Raw genomic sequence first — 27,644 nt, forward strand, 5'->3', positions numbered from 1 at the left:
CTCCATATCCTCTGACTTGACTTATTAATATTTACATTTTAATAGAATGTGGTCTTGTTTATTTTACTGTTTTGTGTTTGTGTATGAGAACATAATGTGTTTATACAGTATACGTTATTTGTGTATTATAAATGAAAATACACATGCACACATTTGTCTGTCTATACGGCGTAGAGAGACTAATTTATATATGTCTGTCTCTCTCCCTCTTTCTCATCTGTATGAATGTGTATATACATCTTGCTGCTTTTAATATGTGTACAGTAGTTTCCTATGACAATGTAGACTCGGCTTAGGATCAACGAAGCATCTGTGTAATCTAGCACTATTTAATCCATTTTGTATTTTATATTCATATAGACACACTTCTTCTTTTTTTTTAATAGAGCTGTCCAGCCAGCCTGTAAGCTGGTGCAAAGTGGAGGCTGTTGCAGTGAGGAGTCATTTAGTAACTGTAGTAAAAGACCTTGCACCACCTCCTTTAGTTGTTCTTTCCCTAAGCATGAAGACTATGCAGAATGCAAAATCCCATCAAAACGAGGTAAGCAAATCATGCTGTTCCTGTCAATAGACTTGAATTATTATTGCAAATATTTCCACTTTTCATGACCTACTGTCTTTTCTGTTTACATCAAGCAAGTAACTTGTGTGATTGCCTGGTCATTTATGTGCATGAGGGGCTAGCAGGTTGCTTGTTTGGAACTATCGGTTCAATCAGCAATTTCCTCCAACAAGAGTGGATACTAGAGTGACATTTCCATTTGAGCTGAGACTGTAATTTCTTTATATGTTTCAGGTTTAAACACGATTAGTTAGTCTCTCATCTGTTTCAATCATTCTGTGCATTCCACTTGAATGGGCACTGTCATTTTGATATCAGCATGGTAACTCCCCATTGGAGAGAAATGAGATTCACAACAAGTAATTGCTTGGAGTGTTTTTGCGTAGATAGTCTGAGATTTCAGATAAAACAAAATACCCAACAAAGAAACATGTATCCAAAGAAAAAAAAATCCGCAAAGCTCTTGACTTGCGAATGAAACTAAGTATCAGTAAAGCTATGTAGTTAAAATCTTGTCACTATGCCAGAAAGAGAAATTGTTTTTGAAGTACTTTGAGAGGCATAATTTCTCAGACAGGTAGAATGCTATATGAATGAAGTTGTTATGATTTTTTTCTTTATATAAATTTTGAAATACTTTAAGTACACAGTGAGCTTGCAGTGTCCTGATCATTGTTGGGTCCATGCCTTTATTTAGTTTTCAATAAGATCTTTGCCTTTTTAATGACAAGCAATTTTCTTGCTTCCACAGACTAAATGATGTTATATGTCTGTCTGTCTGCCTGCCTAGACCCAACAAACAGAGTCCCCCCTTCTGCAAGATTTTAGTAGCACTTTTTCTGACTTTTTTTTCTGGCGATTTTGCTATGTTTAATATGGGTACACAGTAAGTGTAGGTAGCTCATGCCCTTTTCTTGACTGATTTTATATGTAAATAATACTATGGTGTAAGTATTTAGTTTTACTTAAATCTTAGTCAAATACATGTATATTTATAACTAATATTATCAGACTTTTTTAAGCGAGAATGAAGCTGCTTTTGTTAACCATGAGCAATGATATTCTGTTAATGAACAAGTCATATGTGATGCTAAGATAAGATTGAAAACGTCTTGATTCAGTGGCCTAGGTCAGCCCATGATCCATTTAGCTTTTGACAGATGCGATGGTACTGTTTGCGGTGTCTGATTTTATTGGTAAGGTAACTGGCTGAATCTTGAGTTTTCCATATGGCCTGTACTATTCATTGTAACAGCAATCATGTCATTACATCGGCAAGATAGTAGCAGCAACTTGCTAATAACCTGGCACCTTGTGCCTTTCCCTGACACAGCAGAATACAAGGGAATGCACTATAATGCCATGCATGATCTTGTGCTATCAGTTTTAACACTCTTGAATGCAGGGTGTGGTGTCTTGATGCATCAGGTAGGAGGCTGCTCTACCAGTCAATGAAGTTCTGTGTCATCATGATTGCATATGTATGAGGGTGATTAACATGTTCCATATGTGTATTCTTTGAGTTATAAAGGATAAATTGCAAAACCTCTTTAAATAAATTGCAATTCTGCACACATTAAAATCTTTATTTGTGAAACAAATATAAATTTTAGTCTTTAAATGCAAATACTTGAAGTAGTACAGTCTTTTGTGAAAAAGAGTGAAGTTCTGTAAACAATAAAAGTAAAGAAGTTTAAATGCAGTCAATAGTTTTTTGGTTTTTTACATTGATAAAAAACATACTTTTACTGAGGTAGTAAAATTAGATGTTATAAATGTCATTAAATTTTAAATTGGCAAGTATTCCAGTTATTTCTAAACCATATACATGAAAGACAAACATTAAATATTTAAAGTTAAAAAGAAAATTTAATGTGATCTTTTTTTAAACAATTTTTCAGAAAAGTGTCACTGACTACTTACACAATTAAAGACTGCATAAATGCAAACGGTGCACATTGCATGTTTGTGTAATTAAACTACAATGTCATTTTAAATTCCACATTTTTTACAAGAAAGATAATGTGTTCTTGTGCGAGACGTACTTCTGTTGGGCTGCAAATGAGCCGTAATCTACTAAATAGATGCTATGAAGCACAGCAGGAAGCTTATGAGCACATGGAGTTGCTCAACTGTTTATGCAATTGAGTACTGAAAAGTTTTAGCTCCTTACATTAGATAGAAAATGTGTTTAAATATAACTTTAAACTCACACATAATAAAATAAATTAAAGAGGTCTCGGTGAGGCATTATAAAGGTGTATTGCCATACTATCTGTATAGAGGAGGCCCAGTAGTGTTTTTTGACTCGCTTTTGTTGAATAATTAGTCAGCTAAAAGTATTTAATGCTAGTTTGTCAGTGAGGGGTTGTGCGACATTGCTCATAAATTCTATGTTTCTGGAATTTAAACAATTTAAAAACTAGAAATCCAGGTTTCTGCCAACACCTTACTTTCTTCAGCTGGTAGATATGTCATTGAACTTGATGGTATGCAGTGTAATATTTTTTGTACACATTTTTCTTGTGTTAGCATTCATATTACATTATGAAATTCAAGTGTTGCTGCATTTTCTAAAACATGTAGCCTTGTGTTTTATAATGTGCTTATGATAATTTTGTAGTACATCTGTATAGAAATTGAATGAGTAGGTTAGCATTACAGAAAGACCTTGGAATAGAACAGCTCCTTATTTAGATTGGGAGGAGTCAATGGCATGACTGACCGGAAAATGATGCATCTTCAGACCCAGGACATGCTGCAGGGATAATATAGCTCGGCAAGCATAAGAATGTTATAGAGGTGTTGAAAAGACATTTTTAAGAATAGGGTAGCTAGGTCAACCCTCCTCAGCATTTTGTTTCGTTGACCTTCATCAGAGTAAGTAAAAAATAACAATGTGGCAAATTTTATATTGTGTGATTATCATATGATTTATTGATATGTTTGCAATAAAACAATCTGTATTAATATTGTGTTTTTCTCACTCTCAGTATAGTTAACAGGGTGCTGTTATCTTGAACATTTTACCACCATTTAGCATGCAGTACTCTCAAAACAAAAATAATTCCTGACACTTGTCAGTCATTTAATGCCACTTCCTACTCTTTAATTGATTGATTTGTCATCAGATCATGTTAGGTGGCTGCTTTGGGCCTAATAGTGTATGATTCTTTTTTTTTTTTTTTTAAACCAGTGGAAGATTTGTTAGCTTGACATTACTGAATAGACAGTTTTTAATTAAAATACATTTCTTGATTCTATTTTTTTGTATGTTTAAAATCATATTAATTATCTGTAGTTGGAAAAAATAATATATAGATGTTGGAAAATAAATGTAAACATTTATTACTTGGTGCTTTTTGTGTGCACAGTTTAAATTCTATTGAAAACATTATTGAACATTTGTGATTGAATTAATATTTTAATTGCTACTCCTTAGCTATTAAAAGAACATATGTCAGCCATAGGCTCCAGCTTCCCAATGACCCTGCCTTGGATATGCGGGTTTAGAAAATGGATGGATGAATATTGGTTATTTTGCCCTACTAAATGTGTTTGAGGTGTTATAGTGATCAAACATAAGTGATCTTTTTTTAATCTTTGGCTGAGGCAGCATATAATGCATTTCACAAATAAGCTTTTAAAGTTCACTAGTGTGCAGAATGCATTCATACTTCGTTCATTATAAGAATCTTGTTTTTATTTATATAGATTGTGTCTCTAGCAGCCCTTGTTCATCACAAATTTCCACTGGATAAAGCACCACCTCAGCCTCCTTTTCAGAACTACTTCTGTGGTAAGTTAAGTTTACATAGCTATTAAACACTATTAAATAGATACTACTATTGTGGGCTGCATCAGGAGTGGGCAGGAGGAGGAGTACAGGAAGCTAATCAAAGACTTTGTTAAATGGTGCGACTCAAACCACTTAGACCTTAACACCAGCAAGACCAAGGAGCTGGTGGTGGATTTTAGGAGGCCCAGGCCCCTCATGGACCCTGTGATCATCAGAGGTGACTGTGTGCAGAGGGTACAGACCTATAAATACCTGGGAGTGCAGCTGGATGACAAATTGGACTGGATTGCCAATACTGATGCTCTATGTAAGAAAGGTCAGAGCCGACTATACTTTCTTAGAAGGTTGGTGTCCTTCAACATCTGCAATAAGATGCTGCAGATGTTCTACCAGATGGTTCTGGCAAGTGCCCTCTTCTACACGGTGGTGTACTGGGGAGGCAGCATAAAGATGAAACACCTTACGCCTGGACATACTTGTTAAGAAGGCAGGCTCTATTGTAGGAGTAAAGTTTAACATCTGTGGCAGAGCGACGGGCATTAAGCAAACTCCTGTCAATCATGAAGAATCCACTGCATCCACTGAACAGTGTCATTTCCAGGCAGAGGAGTAGCTTCAGTGACAGACTTTTGTCACTGTCTTGCTCCACTGACAGACTGAGGAGATCGTTCCTCCCCCACACTATGCGACTGTTCAATTCCACCCGGGGGAGTAAATGCTAACATTACTCAAAGTTATTGTCTGCTTTTACATGCATTTTTATTACTATTTAATTTAATATTGTTTTTTGTATCAGTATACGGCTGCTGGATTATATGAATTTCCCCTTGAGATTAATAAAGTATCTATCTATCTAATCAATCCAATCAATCAATCAATCAGTCTAAGCCATTGTTATATATTGCTACACCAATTGAGAGCAACATTTATATTTTAATTGTCTACTGTGGTTTGGAGTTTTTGTATCTTTGTTTTTTATGTTTCTGCTACTGTATGCATTTGAATTTCCCCATGGGATTAATAAAGTTGATTTAATCTTATTTAATTTGCAGTTTTATTGCTTTATGTTTAGATATTATTTGTGTAGATTATTGAAATAATAACTTGATTATTCTTTCCAGTGATCAGCAAGCCAAATGACTGTATCTTTCCTTATGATTTCAAGGATGCTGTTGCAAAAAAGGTCAGTTTTTTAAATATTTTATTAAAGCTTGATTATGTGAATAGATTCTTACATGAGTTAAATCTGTTCATGTTTTGGTGAAAATTATTTTTTTAACTCTCATTCGATATGTATTGTCATTAAGGCTAGAAAAAACACAATATTATGGAATTTTAAATTTATATTGCAGTCAATGATTAAAAAAAAGTCACAACATGTTGGAATACATGTAATATGGTAAGAACTTATAATATTACAATTTCTCAATTACACATTTTACATATTTCAGAATGCTAAAATTGAGATTGCTGCAACAGAAAGAACATTGCTTGGTCTGCTATTAGCAAAAATACACAAGATTGACCCAGATGTCATTGTAGTAAGTACCATAAATCTAACTTGTTCATGTGTTATTGAATAATGCAATTCTGGTGGATTATTGTATTAGAATACACTCCTGTAGTTTTAAGTTCTGCAACAGAACATAGGCATATGTGTTTGTGAATATTTATATATTTGATAGTTATAAGAAATGTATACATGGACAATGATCTCTCATCAAATATACTTAGAGTTGTGTAATGTTTTGTCTGTTTTTCACTTTATTTTTTACCCATTCTGACTTGATGTATTTGTTAGTTTTCAGACAAGTGGTGATGTATACTAGCCATTCATTAAAAGGAACAGGTCATAGTATGCTATCTCTAATATATACCCTTTTATTTTTTTGGTTTATGTAGGGCCATGACATATATGGCTTTGATTTAGAAGTTATTCTTCAGAGAATCACTGCTTGCAAAGTACCCCACTGGTCTAAAATAGGCCGCTTAAGAAGATCCATTATGCCTAAACTTGGGGTAAGTCACGTATTTCAAATGTTTGTTTGTATACATTGAGAGTTTAGGTTAATTATTTGGTCTTTTTCTCTAAATCAGAACTCAATTACCGCTCTATAACAGAAGAAAAGAAAACATTACATGTTAAGCCTGAGTGTCTTTGCTTTTGGTGTAAATGTGATATTTTTTCTTGACTTTTTATTTTGTAAACGGTAAGTTTAAAAATGTGTGTTGCATATATGCTGCTAATGTTTGTAATAAAAGTTTCTGACAATTCTGGCTGTATCGGAGAAACAAGAATGGGAGAAGTACTGGGCAATGTATAGTTGAACAGGTGAGTGGATGCTGTATGTTAGTAGTGGATGGACCTTAACTCAGTTTATTTTTCTAGGGCACACTATTGTGTAAATACAGCACAGGCAGAATATCCAACAAAACAATGTGACAAAAACATGATGATGAATAAAATAAAAATGCCATAAAAGTAAATACAAAGAAATGTATCTTCTTTTAATGCTAATTAGCGTTAATCACAGTGTTAAATTGTCTTTTGTTCCACTATGCTATATCAGTCACATTCATTAATTCATTCATGAATGATTTTAGCAAGCATATTTGAGCTATTTGTCTAAAAAAGTCTATTGCATTGACCAAATTATTGATGTTATGATATAAGAAATGTTTCAAATGTTTTCTACTAAGAATCGGAAAAAAGTACCTATAGACGTTTATGTGGAGTTGGGAATTTAATACCAAACAGCAACAGCTCAAAACTGATGGATTTGATTTTCAGCATATTTCAGTTTATTCTACTAATCACTGAAAAGTTGCATGGATTACAGTATGGGAAGGCTGAGCTAGTTATTCCTTGGTTTATTCTTATGTAGCTGTCTGAAGTTTAAACTTTGGAGAGGTAACAATTGTGTAGCACAAGTTTTCCTGTTTACTATTAGGATGCCTTTCTCTCTTTACTGTTCTTGTCTTTTTGCTTGTGCACTTGCTTTCTTGCATGCTGTCCATTCTGGGCGCAGTAGCAGCTAAGACACTAAGTAAGCTGGCCTCAATAATTTCACTGATTTCTGCCTGTGTCTCTGTCTTGATTGTAATTGACTTGTTGTTTAAGACTTAGACGCCTCAATTGTGTGTGTGTGTGTTTTTTTTTTTTTCTTCCTTAATTAGAATTCAAACAATAATAAGATGCAAAATAAGCCAACACATGATCAGTTAAATTGTGTCCATCATTCACTATCTGAAAATAAACAAAGGTGAAGGTCTCATTAATGTTGATATGCTCAGGTCCACAAAACATTTTGATGATGCTCTTGAAAAAGAAAAATCAATAGCTTGAATACCTAAAGGCCATGGAATTAAATAAAAGTTTAACAGCAAGAATTGACTTCTAATTAAGAAACCGTTTGGAGTTTGAGGCCCTGACTTAGCTGGTCATCTGAGTCTTAACATGCAGAGTCTTAAAAAACACATTAAAGTGAAGGAAAAAGAAGTCCATTAAGAGACAAAATTGGTCACTGATGAAGAAAATAGCAGTATGGATGATGTGTAGCCACAGTCACCTTTAGGATCAGAGATGAATAATCCAGTTTAATAGTAAAATATGCAAAAGTTGGGGAACTACAAGTAAAGGAAAGCATTCACCAAAATGCCTCACCTAAACTGATAAGTGACAGAAATGGCTTTTCCTTTAGTAGGCTAATTTCCTTCACATCAATGTGTCAAGATGATAACACACAATTCTATTTTAACTCCATACACAATTTGGAAAAGGACTGAATGACTGTTTTAGCAAGAGGTCTTGATATTCTTTGCCGAGAGATTCTACAGTACATACTCTGAAATTCAGGGACAGTCCTTTGGGCCACAGATAGGCATTTAAAGCAGCAGTAGTATTAGGAGATGGACATTAGAGAAATTAGAGTTTTTGACGGTGGTCATTACAGTAGGAAAGTGCATATATAAATTATATTATAAAAGGACTAAAGCAATGCAAAAAAGCACTTGACTTGTGGGCTTCCATATGCGTACAGTTGGAGAGCCATGACTCGGTTGCCGTTCCAGTAGAAACAATGAAAAAACTGAGGAAGTACGAGTGTTTTTATTTTTAATGTAGCATTTAAAAGAGTTGTTTTCTTTTACAAAAAATAACGGGCTGAACAACAGATCTATAGTCTTTCAATGCACCTGTAGACGGACAAAGCAGCCCAGCTGCATGCAGCATCACCAGTGCTTATAATGGTTAAAGCAGCAAAAATGCACTGACATCGACAACTGTTATATACACTGATATAAACATTGCTTTTTGTATTCACCATATTTTGTCCAGAATTTGGACACTTAATTTCCTAGTACAGTATACCCATACTCAATACTTCAATTCCTCAGTTTAACTAAAATGTGCTTTGTTTTCTTTGTTTGCTTGCTGCATGATTATAGCTTCACTATTGGTTCCATGCTTGTGTTATTAAAGGCATCAGTTTGGCAACATCAATTGTATTTATAACTTTGTGTTATGCATGTTATCGAAGCACACAAAATAGAGGATCAGTGATGAAGGTTTCCATAGATGATTTAACTAGATTTGTCAGAGCTTTCTTTGTATAATAAGAGTGATTTTATTTAATTGTGCAAATTTGATTTATAGCTTCAGTGTGCATTTTGACAAGGAAGCTGAATTGTAATCTTTTTTTCTCGATAAACAACATTGTAATTGGGGGAGTGCGGTGTGAGGCTGAGATTTAGGTGTTGTAATTTTGTTTTTGTTTCCTAAATAGCTTTTTATCTTCAAATTAGCTGAACACTTAGTTATTTGTATTTTTTATTTATGTTCTTAGAGTGAAATGCATACAGATTAAGTGAAAGCTGATTATTGCATGCTTTTTCCAATTGATGAATTCTGTTCATAAATTGAACCTATGCCTTTCTTGTCCTGGTCTTCTGGATGGTACTTGTGACAGAGATATTTCACAGGAAACAACAAAATGGCAAATAATTTCAGTTGATGATTTATACGAAGATCTTTCTTCAGCTTTCATTATGTTTAATTTAGTTATCTAATAACATTGGTATTCTTCAATATATAGTGATATCTTTGCAGAGTATACTACACAAAGAAGAACCTAGAAGAGCATAGAATATGCATTTTAAACTTTGTAACTTCAAGCTGACATCTTGCCTACTCTAGTTTGCATGCTCAGGAATTTAACTTTGACAGGTTTCCTGAAATCTTTCCTCCAATCAACAGAAAATAACCTTATTTTAAAACTAGTTATACAATCTTCCTCACTTAAATCATTAAGTAATCCTGCTAGAAATATCTCTGTACCAGCAAAGCAAACAAAAGCTAAGGTTAAAGCAGACACATTTCTTCAAGATAGGATTCTCACTTCCTACTTGTTCTTATGGAGAACAGCCAGGAGTCACCTTTGGCTCTTTGTAGGTTCAGAGTTTATGGCAAAGAGCTACCTTCCAATGTGAAGTGACCATATCAGTCATAGAAAATACTGTGTGGCAAAGAAAACAATGCTCTCTATTGCAAGCAAATGTCTTTACTAGGACCCAAATTAAAGACTGTGAAATCAGTTCTTGATATCTTTAAACTTCTTGAACTCTGCCAGTGTACAATATATTAGAGCTCTACATAGTGGATAAGCAACCGGCCAAAGTGTTGCTTTGTTATGATTGATTGTTACAGAGTAAAAAGCTCAGTAAAAACACTGACAGGCACTCAAGCTTTTAAAAGCTTTAGTCTAAATAGAAAGCAGAAGAGCCTTGTGTTACAAAATAACACTTACTCCAATCCACTGCAATGGGAGAGAGATTAAGTGAGATTTAATGGCGATGCCTTGTGGAAGTTTCAATGAAAAATTTTCAGCTAAACCTGTGTTATTCTGTAAAACTAGAAAAACTTTTATACAAAATTAATGTTTCTCTGTTGTAATTGTGCTCATTATGTCTTGTATATAATAATATAAAAATATTTTTCCATTTTTTAGCCACCTTCTGCACATCTTAGTATTTTACAGAAGCCACTGAAAATCAAGATTAATTTCTAAAGAAGTAATAGTTTTTAAAGTGCTCTTTTTATTTGATTCAAGCTACAAAAGTACTGTATCTGAGAACTGCAATCCGAACACATTATTGGGTCATAGTATTTTATCCTTGTGAAAGCAGTAGAACTCTAACTTTTTATCTTTCATAATTAAATCAAATCAGTTTAAATAAATATCTTTTAATCAATTTGGTTCTGTCACGTTGGGCTTTTGTCTCTGCAGTGATGTAACAAAGACCTGTTGCGTTTAGAAATTTTCTATCCGGTTCCACCAGTGTGGTCTTAATTAGCTCAAATGTTTGAGAACAGAAATGAGTTTTTTAGGAGCACAGCAAGTTTATATTTATTGCCAATGTAAGTAATAATGTCTGGAGTCATAGGCATGCTAAATGCAGACTGGTGACAGATAAGCTATGGATGAATTATGAACTTGTGCTTGACTTACTAAGATTTACTGGGGCTATTATTATTTAATAGTTACCATAATCCTTAGCTTTTATCGTATTTGTTTAATGCAACTGATAATACAGGAAATTCACTTAATAATGCAATTATTGATTCTACTCCAGGTCAGTGTGAGAATTATTTTTAAGCATTTTCTGAGAATAATATTAGAATGTTGATATTAGAAATTGGGTCACCCCAAATTCACAAAATGATATGGTTCTACTTGCTCTTCCTGCTAATGAAATACTGTATGTCCTTCTAGGTAAAGAAACTTTTTAGGGTAATTTCATTTCTAAAATCCACTTCATCCTATCTAAACATTCTGTGAAAAGCCTTCCGTTCTTTCTTGTTTGAAAAGTGTTGTGATATATCCACTGTTTAAAATAACCTAATTTAGGCCCTAACTGTCAGAATTATACTAATTTTGCAGGTAGTATTCCAATTTTTAAATTCTTAAATTTGAAGTTGATTTATATCAGAATTTTTTTTAATTGAGCAATTATACAGCACCAGTAACAGCAGACTGCACGATAACGTGCAGCGAATACACTTGACATAACAGTTTTCATTCTCTTTCTCTTTAAGTTTAGCATTTGTTTGCTCAGATGTTGATGTGCTTCCTGAGCAGCTCTTCTTTTCTCCACCCTAGCAGCCCGCTTCTTCTCTTCTTCTGTCGGCATCTCTTCATGTTAAAACTGATTAAGTCAGTTTTTGTATTGGAATTACTTTGTATGTTTTTCTTAATTTTTCAAGTCTTTAATATACCTCAAGAATGATTTAGCCATAAGCATGCACCACACGGCAGCCCTGCTGCTGAATGTTTATTCTACAATTAAATAAAAAGAGTAATAAAAATCATCACCCCGAAAGCGGACAGTAGAGGTCATGTAGTATATGTGTACCAAATTTCAGGTTAATAGGTCAAATGCTTTGCGAGCTACAGGTGATTTAATATCATGGACAGACAAACGGACAGCCACGGTAGCATATTATATAAGAAGATATGTCAGTTTTATAGTTGTATATCCTATAAAAGTGTATTTAATTAAACCTTTTTTTTTTTTCTCCTCTGTCATGGATTTCAGGGCCGAAGTGGCTTTGCAGAGAAAAATGCAGCTTGTGGCAGAATGATTTGTGATGTCCAGATTTCGGCCAAAGAGCTCATTCGATGCAAAAGCTACCACTTGTCGGAGCTTGTTCTTCATATTATAAAAACAGAAAGAGTTGTCATCCCACCTGAAGCCATCAAAAATCACTATAAGTAAGACATTTGTTGTTATGACTGCATGTGAAGTATTTATAAGAATATTTTGACAAGGAAATGGCTTGAAAAAGCTTCTTGCACAACAGACAGTCCAAGTTATAAATATATTATGTATCCACACAATTGTTGCAAAAAGGGGATTGTTTCAGAGTTTATTTTATATACTACCATGCCAGCCATTCATTTTAGTTTTTATGGAGTTTTTATGGTTTCTTAACATAAACACTGTATTTCTCACCATTTTTCTTTTTTTCTGAACTTATTTACTAGTTACTAATCTTATTTAAAATTACAACTGATCTAGCTTCTGGCTTGTCACTGATAGTACCCACTAGAAATCAGACAAATCGATCTTAAATGGATTTTAAATTTACTGACGAAATGCAATGTATTCAAACCCAGGTACCGGCTTATCAGGACTGCACTTCAGATGGGCTGCAAACTTGGATGGAGTCACAAAAGGGACTTGAAGGCTACCTGTCTGAAACAGTAACACACTGAGTGAAAGCAGGATTTATTAAATACTGCCATAATCAAACTATTTGCACTCTGATTGCGAGCACCTAAGCAGCCCAGTTATACTTTACTGCAGGAACTGTTAGTTCAAAGACAGAGACGACGATGTGCCATTGTGGGAGTAAAAAAAGGCATAACATTTTTGTTTTATTTTATTTAGAAGCAGATAACATTCCATACAGTCAAGTCAAACTTAACAAGGCAAAGCAAAATTCAGCCCCCACCAAGAGAAAGATAGGAAAGCCAACCACAAAATGCTACTCTATAAAAGAAACCAGAAAGGAAGGGTTCCTTTTTCCCAAAATGGAAGCTTATTCTAAAATGTTATTGATTGATTCTGCCATATTTTGAAAATGTTTTGAACAGATCCTCCAAGTAAGAATTGTATTTTTTTCCCAAGTTCAAGTAGTGTAGAATATCAGTTACCCACTGACTTTAAAGTTTTGGGGTAGGATTCTTCCAGTTAAGTAAGTCTGTGTACTAGTAGTGTAGTAAAGGCAATTACAGTTTGTTTATCCTTCTCCACTTTAAGCCTGTATGGGAGTACACCAAAGACAGCAGGTTTTAGAAGTGGTCTACCATCTGTCATAATGGGAAATATTTGATTGCTGTCAAATAAGATGGATAAACTATCTGCGCTTATAGCGGGAGCATAAAAGTGCAGTGGCAATTTGTGCTTTATGGAGAGTTGTCTTAAACCTGATTTACCTGGCACTGTTTTACTGCTGGATGGATTGTCTTATTCAAGCAGGCAAACACCCAGATTAGTGTGGGGAACAAAGACAAGAGAGTAACTGTTCATCTATGTGAATGTGGAATATTATTAAAGGGAGCATATTACAGTTAAAACTACAGACATTGAAATTCTGGCTTTTGGGATTCACCCACATTATTTGCCCAAGGAGATAAATTTCATCATCCTTATTAATGTTTATATTCCTCAGGCTGCAAATGGGGATCTAGCAATGAAAATTATTCATTCTGTCACCAGTATGTTATAATATGTGGTGGCTTTGGAAGGAACAATGACAAATTTGTGTCAGTTTGTGACCTCTTCCACTAGTGGAAATAACAAGCTGGACTTGCACTATTCAAATGTTAAACATACCTTTAAGTGTAATCTGCTTGCTGCTTCAGGCAAATTGGACCACAATATGATTCATCTTATTCAAAGATACATGCCTGTTATTAGATGGCAACCTATTGCCACCGGAATAGTAAGGAAGTGGATCCTGTGGGCTGAAATGGCTGTAAATGACTGCTTCCAAATGACAGACTGAGAAATGAAATGTGAGTCACATGGGGACAATATTGAGGGACTCTTGTCACTGCATCAGAGACTATAATAACTTCTGTGTTGACGCAGTGGTACTCACAAAGACATTGTGTTGCTCTGTAAATAACAAGCCCAGAATTACTGTGGAGCTAAAAGGTCTCCTAAATGAGAAAAAGAGCATTCAAATCTGGTGACAAAGAGGCTCTGAAGGATGTACAGCTTGTGCTAAAGAAAAAACAGAGTAAGGGAAAGGAAGTTTACAGATCTAAAACTGAAAACAAACTCGTTCAGAATAACATGAAGGATGCCTGATTTGGATTGGGTATAATTACAGGATTTGAGCCATCCAGGGCTCAGATTCTAGAAAAGAATGTGGACAAAGTTAACTCCCTGAACCAATTTTTTAATAGATTTTTCCTTCCACTGCCACAGTCTTACAATGATCAGTCTCCAAACACCATCCCTACTACATCAACAATTACTACCACATCAACTGGAATGGCCAGTGGCAAGTTCAACTCCCATCGGTGTGGACAACTGAGGGAAGCTACACACAGGAAAAGCTGCAGGACCAGATGGAGTCAGTTCTTAACGCACTTGCTGACCAACTTTGTGGTGTCCTCTGTAACCTATTTGGTCTGTCCCTAAGACTTCAGAAAGTTCCATGGCTGTTGAAAGCATTCTGGATTGTACCTGTTCCAAAGAAAACGGGCACCTCTTCAGTTAATGACTACAGACGAGTGGTACTTGCACCTCACATAATGAAGACATATGAGAGACTGGTCCTGGTCTAGGAGTCCTCTTGTGGCAGACCACCTAGACCCACTGCCGTTTGTCTAATTGACAAAAAGATTGGAAAATGCAATTATCTATCTGCTCCACAAGGCATTTAAGAGAATTATTTTTTGCATTTATTTTTTTTTTATTTCTCCAGCGCCTTCAGTACCATCTAGCCATCTATATTGAGGGATAAACTCAGACATAGAAATAGATGAGCCTTTAGTGTCCTGGATAATGGACTTTTTCAGGAAGACTGCAGTTTGTGAGACTCTGACTGTGCTTCTGATATGGATTGGAGCAACACTGGGAACAGTCCTGACTCCTTTTCTCTTCACTTTGTATGCCTCAGACTATAAATATAACACCAGGTCATGTCACTTGCAGATATTCTCAGATGATTCTACGCATATATGGTACATTAATAAAGGGAATAAGAGAGAGTATAGGAGTTGAGTGGAGAATTTAGTTTCTTTGTTAATGACAGGTTAGACTGGTCTCCGAACACAGAGGAACTATATAAGAAAGGGTAGTGGAGGCTTTTTTCCCTTTAATGTGGGAAGTGATATACTTCACATCTTCTGGCCATTGCGATTTTTCTATGCTGTGGATGTGTTGGGCTGGAAACCTCACTTCAAGATAGGCTCACCAAATCAACACACTAGTTAAATGGGCAAGCTCAGTTACAGGACACACTCTAGACACCCTGGAAGTAGTAAAGGAGAGGATTAAAACCAAACTGAGTGCCATTATGAAAAATGCTTCACACCCTCTCTCTGACAACACTGAGTGTTTTCAAGTCAACAAATTGTCCAGCAGAAGTTTGTCAAGTAACGCTACTGGGGCTCCTTTATACCAACAAGGTTTTTTTTGGTGCATTATAGGTATTCTAGTGTGTGTTCAGACCAAACTGTGTGTGTGCATTTATTTATTTACCTGCCTACCCACCTAAATAACTAGTTTTTGTTTTTATTTATTTAAAGAACTTCTATAAAAAGCCTTATTTCCACCTGGGTACAAATAAAGTTTTGTCTTCATCTTCAGATCTAGTACTACTAATTCTGCACATTTTTTTTTCTTTTAGAATAGTTGCAATGTTCTGATAGAAAAATACATCTGTTCAGCATACACCAAGGGTACCTTTCAAGGAAAAATTAATGGAATCAAGTCTGAGTAGAAATTTCAGAAAACTTAAGCTGTGGTTTATATATAAAAAAAAAAAATCACTCATTTAGCAAGTCATTAGACACAAGTTCTCCTGGAATTTGTAAAATGAATGTCCATAAATTAAGTCAGAGTCCTAATATTGGCTTTGACAAAAGTATATAGCAAAATTTGAAATTTGTAGGCTGCGTGGTATTCTAGGCAAGAAACCGGAAATAATAACTGCGATAATTGGTAAAAAAAAAATCCCCCTTGTGTTCAATGATATCTTGAGATCCAATAAGGAAAAAGGACACACAGCTTTTAGTATAGTAAAGTTTTAATAATGATAACGTAGTAAGTAACACATTTAAAGTTTTTTTTTTTTTAATCTCTCTTCGTTTATTTCAGTGATTGTTGATCAGATTTTTAAATGGTTACATTAAAGCTTTTTTACGAACCATAGATCCCCCCCCCCCAAATGAAAACCTAATGCTTAGTGTTAATGTGATTTTTTTCCTTTTTCCTCCCCTCTTCTCTTAACACCTTAGTGACTCTTCACATTTGCTATATTTACTGGAGAATACATGGATGGATGCCAAATTCATCTTGCAGATCATGTGTGAGCTGAATGTTCTTCCTTTAGCTCTACAGATAACAAGCATTTCTGGAAATGTCATGGTAAGCTTGTCTTTTCTGATGCTGCTCTGAATATTTAATTTGGGCAGAGTTACTCTGCTACCTGTAGGAGATATGAAGCAATCTCAAACCATTATTTAATCAAGAATGAACACAAATGAGGCTAAAGTATGTAATAAGTGTTACATGTTGTTGTTATAAAGAAGAAACACAAGGGAAAATAACAAAAGTACGTAACAGACAGGAGAAAAAAATATGTATAACTATCTGGACCTTTGTAAGCATAGCTAAACCCTTGCCGTGTGAAGTGGCTGGTCTACATCCCTGCAAATTAACACACTCGTTCGCTATTCTCAACTTGTTGACTTCTCTTCCTCACACCAGTTGAACTCTTGTCATGCCTGTTTTCAACTACCATGTTCAAATAGCTTTGGGCTTAAGATGGCTTTAAAGTCCCATTACTTCTGGGGCAATCCTAGTAAGCACCACCTGTGTCAGACATAGGTGTTGGAAGCCCTCCTTACAACCTCAGTGTAGCCCGTCTTCCTCACTGTATAGCAGGGTTCATATTTACAACTGTGGAGGGCCTTTTTACTAATCTTCGGTGAACAAGAGTGGAACCAGACAGCCTGATACATTTCATGCATCCAAACTATCCTGCAAAGTCTATTCATTGGCCACCTAGAGATTTGTTGGGTGTCATTGAACTGCTTAGTGCACCTGCAGTGGTCAGTGGGAGGCAGTGCCATCATGATCTCGGAGACAAAGTTGCCTTATGCACTGTAATTCAATTGAAACAGAAATGAAATAGGTCACAAATTATTTATTATTATAATATATTGCAAAATGAAGAAAATATATATTTAATATATAATAATAAAATATTTCAGTGTCCTTTTTTATACAATAATCTCATGCAGTTCTGTTAGCTATGGCTAGATGCAGAGGGCATTGACTTTTTTTCTTATGTAGCATATCAGGTCTCACATCAGGACCTATTTCTGTCTTTTCCACATATAAATCACTTTGAAATAAGCTGAGGCATGAGATCAAACAATAAATCTGAACTTGACCGATGCTGCCTAATATATCCTACAATCTCATTGTGATGTTTAGTATGTAGAGTATTTGCATTTTTATTCAGTTAATGTAAATTTTCACACATTTGGTCTCTGCGAGAGATGGACGTCTGAAGTGGAGCTCCACTAGCAGTGGTGTTATTTTTTCATATTTGCTTATTATCCTGAGATATACTGTATCTGTTCAACCCAAGGAGACTGCTATAGTATATGTAAGCATATATAAACTTGGCCAACAAGAAAGGGGGTCCGAAAGAATCGAAAAAACTAAAGCTGCACTTTTAGAAAGAGACCTGGATCGGATGGGCGAAAGTACAGACTCCTCGGGACCATGGTCCGCTACATCGTCACCGGCTGAGAGTGAAAAGGGGAGCGAATGTACGATTATGAGTGCAGATCTCGATAGCTCGCCGATCGGAGAAGAACACCTGAAACTGGAAAAGGCCTTGCAGTCCACGGTTTCAATTACTCCACGCGACCCGGGAATAGCGGGGACACCGGCTACAGTAGAGCCTGATGCTTCACCTACGGTACAAGAAAGCACAAAAACAGCAAAAACTCAGAATAAATGTCTCCATGATGGGACAGTTAATTTCGTGAGCTGGAATGTTAAAGGCCTGAATCACGAATTAAAGAGAAAGAAAGTACTCTCTCACCTAACAGGTCTAAATGCTAAAATAGTATTTTTACAGGAAACCCACTTACTAAGCAAGGATCAGTTCCGCTGCAAAAGACTGGACTGGCCAAATGTTCCATTCTAGTTTTACAAAGAAAACTAGAGGTATGGGAATTCTCATACATAGAACAGTACCATTTGTAGCATCAGATGTAGTATTGGATCCTGAAGGGAGATATGTAATGGTCATGGGAGACTTATCTAACTGTAAAATGATTTTGATAAATGTTTATGCACCTAATGTTGATGATAAGGAATTTATACAAAATTTATTTGCATCCATTCCCAATCTGAACACTCATAAAGTTATAATGGCTGGGGACTTTAATTGTGTTCTAAATCCACTTTTAGATAGGACTTCTTCCACAGAGGGAACGGCATCTAACACCGCAAAGATAATTACGAAGTTTATAACTGATCACAACTTATCAGACCCCTGGAGGTTTTTAAACCCAAATTCAAGAACATATTCTTTCTACTCACCAGTAAATCATTGCTACTCAAGGATTGATTACTTCTTTATAGATAATAACTTCTTGCCTATGATTAAATCTTGAGAATATGATGCTATTGTTTTTGACCATGCACCTATAATCTTGGAGCTAAAATCACTAAGCCCACATACACTGGCGTCTCAACCCGCTTCTATTAGCAGACGAGAATTGTACTGAATTTATATCCAAACAAATCAAATTCTTTCTAGAGACAAATACATCCCCGAGATCTCTGCAGGAATACTCTGGGAAACTCTTAAGAGGACAGATTATCTCATATCTTTCCCACAGAAATAAATCTGAAGCCAAGAAAGTAGCAGAGATAAAAAGCTAAATTACTAAAATAGATGAAGAACACGCCAGACTACCAAGCGAGACTCTACATAGGAAAAGGCAGGCTCTACATTCGAATTAAACCTCTTGACAACTAAAGAAACTGAACAACTAATCTACAAATCCAGACATCATTATTATGAACATGGAGAAAGCTAATAAGCTTTTAGCTCAACAAATTCACAAGCAAGAAGTGCAACGCAATCTCGTAATCACCAACCTAACGGAGATAAAATCATCGAACACAAAAATATAATGCACACTTTCAGAGACTACTATAAATCCTATATACTACTGAGTTTAAAGAAGACAATACACAATCTAATGCATTTCTGGATACATTACAGATACCACAAATAGACGCTTTTAGTGTGGAGGAACTTGATAAACCTCTGGCATTATCAGAATTACTAGATGCTATAAAGTCACTCCAAGGTGGAAAGCAGCAGGCCCTGATGGCTACCCTGCAGAATTTTACAAGAAATTCTCCGCTCAGCTAGCTCCCTCCTATTAGCAACATTTACAGAAGCCAGAGATAACCAATCTCTTCCACAAACCTTTCGCCAAGCACTAATCACTGTTTTCCAAAACAAAATAAGGACTTATTACAATGTGCATCATACAGACCAATTTCACTTCTGAATAACGACGTTAAAATACTCTCTAAAATCATAGCTAGAAGGATGGAGAAAGTGCTCCCTCGTAATATCACAAGACCAAACTGGATTTATTAGGGGCCGACACTTATCTTCAAATCTTCACGCCTGTTTAATGTAATATACTCACCAACTAAATCAAACACCCCAGAAATATTATTATCATTGGATGCAGAAAAAGCATTCGACATGATTGAATGGAAATACCTTTTACTACATTGGAGAAGTTTGGGTTTGGCCCGAACATTTGTGCATGGATTAAATTACTGTATACTAACCCAGAAGCTTCAGTTTGCATCAACAACATTTGCTCAGACTACTTTAAACTAGAACGTGGCACTAGACAAGGATGCCCTTGTCACGCTGCTGTTTAATCGCCATTGAACCACTGGCAATACATTGTCGAAATACTGATCAGATAAAGGGGATTAGCAGAGAAGGACTGGAACAGAAAATCTCATTATATGCAGATGATATGGTACTGTATATATCGGACCCAGAAAATTCTGTGCCTGCAGTCTTAGCAGCACTCACAGAATTTCAAAAGATCTCTGGTCTCAGAATTAATCTGAATAAAAGTGTACTCTTTCCAGTGAATTCTCAAGCATATAATATTAGATTAGACACCCTACCTTTTATCATTGCAGAACAGTTTAAATACCTAGGGTAAACATCACAAGTAAACATAAAGCTCTTTATCAACAAAATTTCGCGTCTGCATGGAAAAATTAAACAAGACTTGCATAGATGGTCAACCCTTCATCTCACACTAGCTGGAAGAATTAACACTGTTAAGATGAATATTCTTCCTAAGCTCCTTTTTATTTCAAAACATCCAATATACATTAATAAATCATTCTTTAAGCAATTAGATTCAACAATAACCTCATTTATTTGGAATTCAAAACATCCACGCATCAAAAGAGCGACCCTACAAAGACAAAAGGCAGAAGGTGGCATGGCTCTACCTAACTTCCAGTTTTATTACTGGGCAGCAAATATACAGGCATAAGAACCTGGACACAAATAGAAGAACATACACAGGCTTGGACCGCAATAGAAGTAAAATCCTGCAGTACTTCTTTGTATTCCTTGCTCTGTGCTCCAATAAACACACGTTATCGGCAATACACTAATAACCCAATTGTGCTCCACTCACTTAGAATCTGGAACCAATGTAGAAAGCATTTTAAGACGGAGAAGCTTCTATCTGTGGCACCTCTGCAAGAGAACCACCTCTTTCAACCTTCACAAACATATGCAGTTTTAATATCTGGAAAAATTTGGAATTAACTTGCTTAGAGATCTTTATATAGACAACGTCTTTGCATCCTATGAACAATTACATTCCAAATTTAACATTCCAGCTACACATTTCTTTCACTATCTTCAAATCAGGAACTTTGTTAAACAGAACCTTCCAGATTTTCCTCATCTTGCACCCTCATCCATGCTGGAAAAAATATTGCTCAATCTCAAGGACTTAGACTCCATCTCTACAATATATAAAATCATTTTACAATCCCTCCCTTTCAAAGATCCAAGAGGACACTGGGAAAAGATCTCTCAATTAATATATCAGAAAAGGAGTGGAAAGTAGCAATGCAGAGAATTCACTCGAGCTCCATATGCGCAAAGCATACAATTATACAACTCAAAATTATATATCGAGCACATCTGTCTCGACTAAAACTCTCCAAAATGTTTCCAGGGCATGATCCAACCTGCGAACGCTGCAAACCAAGTCCCAGCCTCACTGGGTCACATGTTCTGGGCCTGCACCAAATTAACATTATTCTGGACAAAAATTTTTAATTACCTTTCAGACAGCCTTGGACTCACAATCCCTCCTAACCCATTAACAGCTGTGTTTGGGGTTCTTCCAGAGGGTTTAAAGTGGAGAAAGACAAACAAACTGTGATTGCATTCACTACACTTTTGGCACGCAGACTTATTCTGATAAACTGGAAGAACCCAAACTCTCCTCTTTAAGTCAGTGGGAAACTGATGTGTTATATTATTTGAAATTGGAAAAATCAAATACTCAGTTAGAGGATCGTACAGACTTTTTCAAAACATGGCAGGATCTAATCAGTAATATTTTAAAATAATTCATAAAGCACAGAGAATTTATTAATTTAGGTATGTTTACAAGCCTTAAATTTCATGCCGTTTGGCTTGCTCTCTCTCTCAGGTGTGGGGATCGATCTGTTCTTAACTCAATTTTTCTTTTTGTAAAAACTTGATTGATTTGTATGGAATGCAATAAAAGTAATAAAAAGGAAAAAAAAAATTCACATATTCATGTTACATGTTCAAGTTACAGAAAAAAAACTTCTGTTATTTTGTGTTCTGTTTTCTTGTTTTCAGTCAAGGACATTGATGGGTGGGCGCTCTGAAAGAAATGAATACCTTTTACTTCATGCTTTCTATGAAAAGGACTATATTGTACCAGATAAACAACTATTCAAAAAGCCACAGATAGATCTTGTGAGTATATATTATATATTTGTCTCCTTTTTTTAAATATAATGATAGCTTAACTTTAATTTCATTTTACATTATCTCAGGTTTTACGAACTATATTCATTATGACATATTTTGTTATATTTATTCTGTTGACAGGTTTTTTTTTAAATTAACTTTAGATTATCTTGATTTTCAAAAGACTTCTGATAAATTACCACCTGAAAAGTCAGCAATCAAACTAAAATAAGTGAGAATTAGAGACACAGTTTGTAGGTGGGTGAAAAATTACATTAAACAGAGGAAGCAAAACATTATGGGAATTAGACGATATTAAAATGAGTGTCCCTCAGGGGATCACTACTTGGGTAGCTCTTCTTTTTAGCATATATAAATCATTTGAATATATTCAATAAGCTTGTTAAGATTTCAAATAGTACCAAACTAGGTGGAAGGGTAGATAATGTACAATCGGCAACATTTTTATACAGCTGCTTGGACAGCATAAAGACTTGTGCAGATTTGAAGCAGATGAAATTTAATACAAGTAAATATTAGGATATTACAAAAGAGACATTGCAGAGCAAGGGAAAGTCCAGAGGAAAATGGCTAGGCTTATTTCAGGGCTGAGATATATGAGCTGCAAGGAAAGATTAAAGGAGTTGAACCTTTTTAGGTTAAGCAAATGAAGATAAAGAGGTGACATGATTGAAGTGTTTTTAATATTAGAAAGGGAATTGGTATAGTGGATCCCAGATGTTACTTTAAAATAAATTAATTTGTATGTTGGCCAAAAAAGGTGTGACTTTATAAATACAAATGTGTGATTAAAAAAAAAAATTCAAAATCACAAGTTATGAAAATATGCAAGGCAGAAAGTGTCATTTGCAAAAACTGTAGTGGCCGGCAGGTGAAACATGCCCAAAAAGCATGTCATTATACTTGGCCAATTTTTATATATGTCATAGGATGTAGTTTAAAGTAAATCTAAGCTTATTCCATAAGTGGTAGTACATGTTATGTCATTTGGGAAGATTTCTGATACTTATTCTCCTGTACACATTGATTATTTGAGCACATAGTTTGCACACTATAAAATTTCCCAAATGTTTTCTGTAAATTATTTTTTTTAATTCAAGGCTGTGCTGTAGTTATGAGGAAAGGAAAGTTTTTCAGCCAAAGAGAGGGCTAAAAGAAGTATCTTCATGCACGAAGTAGAACTTCTGACATTTTTTGTAATGACATACTGAAGATGTCATAGCAACGTCAAACTATGTGAAAATGAAATTAAAATGTGTGTCAGTTGTAGCAATTTTCAGTATAGATAACATTATAAAAAAGGTAAATGCTTCATTGTAGTAGTGAACAATTAAAAAGACAGAGTACATAAGTACAAGTATAGAATATTGTCTTTGCCTCAATCTTCTATGAGTTGCCATGTGATTTCAGTTAGCATCATTTATACTTTTTTATTTATTTATTTTTTATTTATTTTTTTGTTTTGCCAAATATGCCTAGCAGCTAAATCTTTGATGCCTATGTTTAACATCTATCTCAATTTAAGATTCATTAAAAAAATACACATAGACGAGTCTTGGAGTGGATCAGTTGTATCATTATAAGGTCTAAAACAATCCATTCTTATTTCAAGTTGGTTTGCCAACATAAGTTTTGTTAAATATCACTTTTAATTTAAAATATATATTTTTTTTACTTTTAGTCTTTTTTGACATCACAATTTTATTAACGGTGTTGTCCTGTTTTATCTTCTTGTTAGTTATTTTTTTCCATATCCTGATGTTTTCAAATTTTACAATTCAATAAATATTCAAAAGCAGCACACATTCATAAGCCTACTAGAATTATTTAAAGAAAAATGTTTGTTAGAGTATTTGATATATTGATAAAATAGTTGATAGATTAATTGTTTACAAAATAATAGCCTTTGGCTATTGTTTCAACTGGTGTTTATCCATAAGATCTAAAATCACATCTGATGTGCATATGGTGGTGCTCACAATAAAAAACAAAAATGTAACATAGTTCCATGTTTTAATATATTCCTAACATGTTGTGCAGAAATATATTAACTTTAATATTTTTTAATATTTAACCCATATACTGATTGCTTTTCATTCTGATCTCAAGCTTTTGTTTTGCTGATGGTGAGTACTGTGGCACCATTATGCTGGTGCCTCTCTGTCTTTGTGAGAACAAAGCATTCACTGAGAAGCATCATGTCTAGACTGGTCTCCAAGAGTGAGTTAAGTTATCCTTGTTTCAGTTGATGTTCTGTTTGTTATATTCACCACCAAATAAGTCCATTTTTAGATCAATTACTCTTCCACATCTGGCTAAAATAATAAATTATCAATATAATTATTAAGTATCCTAAACTATAATATATTGTATAGTTAATGTCAATTTACAATATAGAAGAGCAGAACAAAATACTAACAATGTATAGTTTCTAGAAATTTGTACTAAAAAATGTCACAGCCTTCTTATCAAATCCAAAGATATTTCTTGGACAAGTTTTTGCCACATCCTTTTGCAAAATGCACCAGAATGGTTTGCTTTTCATCAATGTATCCTGTCTAATGTGCAGGTTGATGATGAAGAGGATGTGGATGTGACACAAGGCAAGACTAAGAAAGGCAGGAAGAAAGCTGCTTATGCAGGGGGACTTGTGTTGGAGCCCAAAGTTGGTAAGATTTTCTTTGTTATAAATGAGCAGATAATTGACAAAATATTCTGTATGAACTCCTCAAAAATATATTTTGCAAAGATGTAGTCCTTAGACCCTTGTGATTCAGTATGCAATATACTGACCATTTTATAGTTCCTTATTCCTGTGCTATGCTGTTTATAAACTGTGTTGCATTTTTTTCAAGTGGTTTACTTTAAGAACAGATGGTTCTGATATAGATTATGGAAGTACAATACCCCTTGATTTACCTCTGTTAGTTTTCTTTTTTTTAACACCAATATGAGCTTTTGAACACAATGAATACCTTTCAAAGTGACTCCTGACTGACAGTCAATGTATTCAGCTGAATTTATGGCTGCTGTAATTTTACTTTTTCCAGTTATGGTCTCTGTTAGGTACTAGTCTTAGAGTTATCATACAATAGGGATGACGGTAGCTTGGAGGTGGGAAAAAATAGGCTGTGAATTTAAAATCTTTTTAAACTTTGTTTTCCCATGCTTTAAAGATAACTGATTCTACAAATGGGCGTTTAAAGCTGCCACTTAAAATTGCTCAGCTCTTTGGACTGAAAATGCTTTGCCTCTGAGTGCACTTTATTTTTTTTCTGACAAGAACAAAATTTTCCATATAGAGTAAAACAGTGTAGCTGTAGAAGCCAGCTTTTTTTTTTTTTAATTGTATTAACTTATTTCCATAGTATTATTCTTTTTAATTCACTAGTAAATAAATAATTGTGATATTATTTGTTTTTTGCATTCTTTTAGTGTGGCTCACATTCATACCAGTATATAATACTGCTAGTTTTTCTGTGTTTTTGTTTATATATTACATGCACAGGGCATTGGTGGCTGACGAAACTCTGCAATTTCTGAAATACTAAAGTCATTTGACTTAAATTCTTATTTCGTGCAAACTGTGGTCATATTATTCATGTGTTTTTGCAGGATTCTATGACAAGTTTATTCTACTTTTGGACTTTAATAGCTTATACCCATCTATAATCCAGGAGTTTAACATCTGCTTTACCACTGTTGAAAGGGTTTCAGCCATCTCCAGGAAGGCATCCGAGGTAACTAATTGGCTCATTGTAGCTAAATTTTTCAGAACGTAATTGTTATTTTTCTTCTTAATTAACGTCAATGCCGTACTTCCTATTGTACTATTTTATTGTTTGAGTCACAGCGCTATCCTCTATCCTGTAACAGTAAATATAACATTGCAGTGTTGATAAAATTTAAGATGTTTTTTATAACAAAGAAAAATGTAAAGCTACTGTAAGAACTATGGAAGGCTGTTGATTTTCCTTTTAATGGTACTTCATTATACTCCAAGCAAACAGTAACTGGACATGTTTTCCCCAGATATTTTGCAAACCAATTAAAGGTAATCTTGGTTATAAGCTAGATGTCATTCTGTGCAAATTTCCAGTCTTCATTTGTTTAATATCACTTTTTGTTCCAGTATTATGCTCCTTTGTACTGAAGAGCTGTACCACAAGATGTGATATTTTTTAATAAACTTGGAAGAATATTTAAAGAAGAAATCCTTCATGATAATCTTTTCATCACAAATCAATGTTGCTGATATATATGTTAAAAAAACAATTCTGACTTGTCTGTCACTCTCTTTTTTTAGAAATAAACTTAATGACTAAAGTGAATTAAAGAGCCTGCCACAATGACATATTTATTGAATATTGCTGAAGCTACGAAAAACAGAAACTTCAGAAACAGATGTTGGCTTCAGCTTTGCCTAGCTGTTATTGAGTTGTTTACTTTTTTTTTTTAACTATTTTTAAATGGAAGTTGACTGATGGTGTGATCTGAATTGTCTTTACCTTTTCATTATATTATCCATTGTAAAATAAAATACTTTTGCCAAATGACCATATTTACCCCTTATAATAATAGCCAACCAACCAACCAAGCTTATTGGACCACTTTATCACATTCTCTTGATTAAGTAGTACTTAAGTTATTAAACAGCTGGTGAATCAAGAGAATATTTTTCATGTTCACTCTTTTTGGTGTCCTTTTGGCAGCTGGCAGTGAATGGATATTTAGTGCTTCATGCAGATGGAACCCATACTTTTGATGGCCCTTCCATTAGATACCATGGTATTATGTTGTGATTACCCTTCTCCAAAATTGCATAGAATTTAAATTCTTACTATCCCTCAAATATCTGTTAAACAGTTTGTTTGATGTAACCTTTTTTCAGTAATTTCTGTTGCTTTAATATCAAATTTGTTTTTAGTATTTAAATCCTTTTAGGTAAAGCTTCACCAGTGCATATTTTATAGTACAGTTTTGCCGATTTTCAACTCACTGAGTTGAGCTGATTCGTACTTCTGGCAGAGAGCCATAGGGAAACAACTGGATAATGTTCCAGAAATTGCCAAAACCGGTTGCAGTAATAAATCATTATTGTTATCGTTATTTTACAGGGTCTCATGTTTTCTGATTCTTGGAGGGCCATTTCAGGTTTGTTTTCATCGGCACTTGTACACATGGACAATTCTTATGCATTCGGCCCGCACTGCCTTCCTTGCACCAGTATTTCTGAACCTTTATGTTCATGCGACCAAGTACCTATTTTAAATTTATTGATGACCTACTGGAAGCTATTGAACCACTCGTGGACCAATTATTGCAACCAGCAAACACCCAGCTCTGTGATCCAGTGGTTAAGAAACCCTGCCTTACACTGACTCAGCTTGTGGATGCAAGTCCCAAATCAAACTGTT

The 27,644-nt window shown here is 34.8% G+C and overlaps 1 protein-coding gene across 1 annotated transcript in view; it reads left to right on the forward strand.

Moving 5' to 3' along the window:
• Positions 1-27,644, forward strand: part of pola1 (polymerase (DNA directed), alpha 1) — a 430,119-nt gene that overhangs the window by 53,451 nt on the left and 349,024 nt on the right. Inside the window, exons 15-24 of the mRNA XM_039745606.1 lie at positions 387-541; positions 4,277-4,361; positions 5,483-5,544; positions 5,813-5,902; positions 6,264-6,380; positions 11,955-12,130; positions 16,397-16,526; positions 22,093-22,212; positions 24,797-24,896; positions 25,843-25,967. Coding sequence (XP_039601540.1) covers positions 387-541; positions 4,277-4,361; positions 5,483-5,544; positions 5,813-5,902; positions 6,264-6,380; positions 11,955-12,130; positions 16,397-16,526; positions 22,093-22,212; positions 24,797-24,896; positions 25,843-25,967 — 1,160 coding nt within the window. The remainder of the gene's footprint in view (positions 1-386; positions 542-4,276; positions 4,362-5,482; positions 5,545-5,812; positions 5,903-6,263; positions 6,381-11,954; positions 12,131-16,396; positions 16,527-22,092; positions 22,213-24,796; positions 24,897-25,842; positions 25,968-27,644) is intronic.

Source organism: Polypterus senegalus, chromosome 2 (assembly GCF_016835505.1).
Source record: "Polypterus senegalus isolate Bchr_013 chromosome 2, ASM1683550v1, whole genome shotgun sequence".
Classification (NCBI taxonomy): domain Eukaryota; kingdom Metazoa; phylum Chordata; class Cladistia; order Polypteriformes; family Polypteridae; genus Polypterus; species Polypterus senegalus.